Raw genomic sequence first — 2,761 nt, forward strand, 5'->3', positions numbered from 1 at the left:
TGGGCCAAGTTCCCAGTTTACAACTCCTCTTTGTGTCAGCATGGCACTCTTGTGCACGGTTTTGTTTGTGGATGGTCTTTGTGGATGGAGGAGGAGGAAGGAGCGTCATGCACTTTCATCTTTTATTTCTACAGTATCTTTCCCTGTATCCCTCTTCTTACCATCTTTACCATCACTGTCAGATCGCCTCATCTCTGTATACATGATGCCCTCTCAGAAGTTATGTAAAGCTGACATTTTGAACCTCTCCTTATGGTTGGTATTGCACATGAACAAACCACATCTTATAATCAGCATTTTAGCATTTAGTGTCGGACTTTCTCCAGTCAGCAGTGATACTGCCCAGGCTTTATCTACAGTCTCCTAAGCTTCTCCCTTACTGTGCTCCATACCCACCAGCAGACCAACTTCTAATCCTGGCTCTCACAGATACCAACTTTGGGAAAACACTTGGCTACCATAGGACTCAATGTTTTCTTCTCAAGATCTATTCTAGTACAGAGCAGCATGCTCAGATATGACCAGTGATGGCTGTGACTCTTGCTATGGGAAGAAGTAGTTCAGCTCTTTACCCAGAAGCACTGGAGCTTTAGAGCTATCCCAATAACCTCCTTTCCCTAAGAGATGCCGTCTCTTCTCGAGCTTCCGGACTTTGCTTATTCATTGCAGGAACAGAATAACTCAAAGAATAAAATATCCAGGGACTTGTTGGCGTCATTCCTCTCATCAACCTCAGAATTCCCCACGCATCTTTCTCTTCCCCCACAAACACACACTAATTCCTAGCCAACAGGGGGGACATGTTGCCTCAGTAGTTTGGCAATGTCTCATTAGTGCCTTCCTTTACTAGACTGACAGCAAAGTTGTCACCAGGCAGAAGAAAGAGACACCTAAGACTATTAGATGCTCTGGTAGTGTAGTGGTTACAAATCGGGCTGCAAGCCACAAGGTCAGCAGTTCGAAACTATCAGCTGTCCCACAGAAGAAAGATGAGGCTTTCTGCTCCTGTAAAGATTAACAGCCTTGGAAACCCTGTACAGGGTCGCTATGAGTTGGAACCGACTCCACAGCACATAACAACAACAACAACAACAAGACTATTACTGTAGTCAAAGAGCCTTTTTCTTGCCAATGTGATACAAGATATTTGGTCAGACAAATCATATTGAATTCACGTTGCTGATTTTTAAAAATGCAGCTGAGTGGTGTGACCTTGTTTCCCAGGTCTGGATCTGGCTAACAAGATGCCGTCTCCCAGAACTCTGAAGACTCATCTGCCTGTTCAGATGCTACCGCCTTCCTTCTGGAAAGAAAATGCAAAGGTAAGAGCTAACTCTTCAAAACTCACTCAGATTTTATTAAATAAAGGTCTCTATTACTTTATTGTGGTCCTACTAATGGCCACAAGAAAGAAATCATAAAAAACAACAACAAATAATCAGTGGAGATACGGGACAGATGATGGCATTACCCACATCTAGAACACTCCGTTCTAGGTCCACCTTTCCTTCAAAACATAATTTCTGGACACTAACCATGAAATTTTCACATAAAAATTATTATGATTGGTTGCCGGTGAAGCCATATTTGAAGAGTGTGCTGGTGTGGTGCTGTACGATAAGCACTGGACTGATTATCACAGGTCAGCAGTTCAAACCCACCCATCACTCCTCAGAAACCCCATACAAGGTCACTATGAGTCCAAAATGACTCAATAGCACTTGAAAACAACAATCAATCAATGAAACAAAGTAAATATCTCCTGGGAAAGAATGGTACCTCAGTTTGGCTCCTTCAAGAAGCAGATGCTAAGGCAATGTAAGTTGTCAGATACGTTTAGTAATAAATGTGTGAGGAGAAAGTTGTTTTTGATGTTACGTGTTCTCAAGTCAGTTCCAACTCATAGTGACCCTGTATGGTATTTCCCAGGGGAGGGTGGTGGTTTGAACCACTGACCTTGCTGTTAGTAGTCCAGTGCTTATCCTACAACACCACAGCAGGGCTCCCAGGAGAAAAGCAGAGGGAGATCAAGTATTATGGAATGTCATATGACCATGATACACATTGCTCCAGAGAATGAGAAAGACGAGAAAAGGGATGGATCAGCAGAGGTTCAGATGCCATCCCAGGCCTGAGTGAGGTGGAGCCGTGCTGATGGAGAATCCTGGAGATGAAGTCAGTCACCAGAGCAGTGCTGAATCTCATGAGTGCAATCCCACACTTCCCTCTGGTACTACCTCATTAGCAAAGAGCAGCCTTGAGGAGTATGACCTTGAAAGGAAAACAATGAGACCATGCTTCCTTTACACTTCCCACAGATCTGAAGAGCTTGTTTTCATGGCGGTCATCTGGCTGCCCAGAAACGATCATGTCCACCTTCCTGTCTTCACTTCTGCTTTGGAAAATGATCCTTTACCTTTCAGGAGCAGAAATTGTCAGTATCTGATTATTATCAGTATCTAAAAAATCAGCCCACCCTTAGAGCATAGCTCATGAAGCTAGCTCATAGGTTTTTTTGTTTTTGTGGAGGTTTTTTCTTTTTGTACTTTTTACTATAAATTGAGTAAAGGTTTATGAGCAGATTATCAATTATACATTCAGCAAATCATATGTTTTGTTTGATCGCAATGATTACAATCCTCTCAGGTAACATTCCACTTCCTTCCTATGTTTCATATTCCTTAACACTTCTGAACTTTATTCTTCGTAAATGCTGTAACTTGATCTCACATGGTTGACCATTCTCTATGTGAGTAACTCA

The 2,761-nt window shown here is 42.5% G+C and overlaps 1 protein-coding gene across 1 annotated transcript in view; it reads left to right on the forward strand.

Moving 5' to 3' along the window:
• LOC102824291 (sulfotransferase 1C1-like) overlaps positions 1 to 2,761 on the forward strand; it is a 27,478-nt gene that overhangs the window by 14,831 nt on the left and 9,886 nt on the right. The window contains exon 3 of the mRNA XM_006873031.1: positions 1,225 to 1,322. Within this exon, the coding sequence (XP_006873093.1) occupies positions 1,225 to 1,322 (98 nt within the window). The remainder of the gene's footprint in view (positions 1 to 1,224; positions 1,323 to 2,761) is intronic.

The sequence above is a fragment of the Chrysochloris asiatica genome, unplaced genomic scaffold, assembly GCF_000296735.1.
Source record: "Chrysochloris asiatica unplaced genomic scaffold, ChrAsi1.0 scaffold00220, whole genome shotgun sequence".
In the NCBI taxonomy this organism is placed as follows: Eukaryota; Metazoa; Chordata; class Mammalia; order Afrosoricida; family Chrysochloridae; genus Chrysochloris; species Chrysochloris asiatica.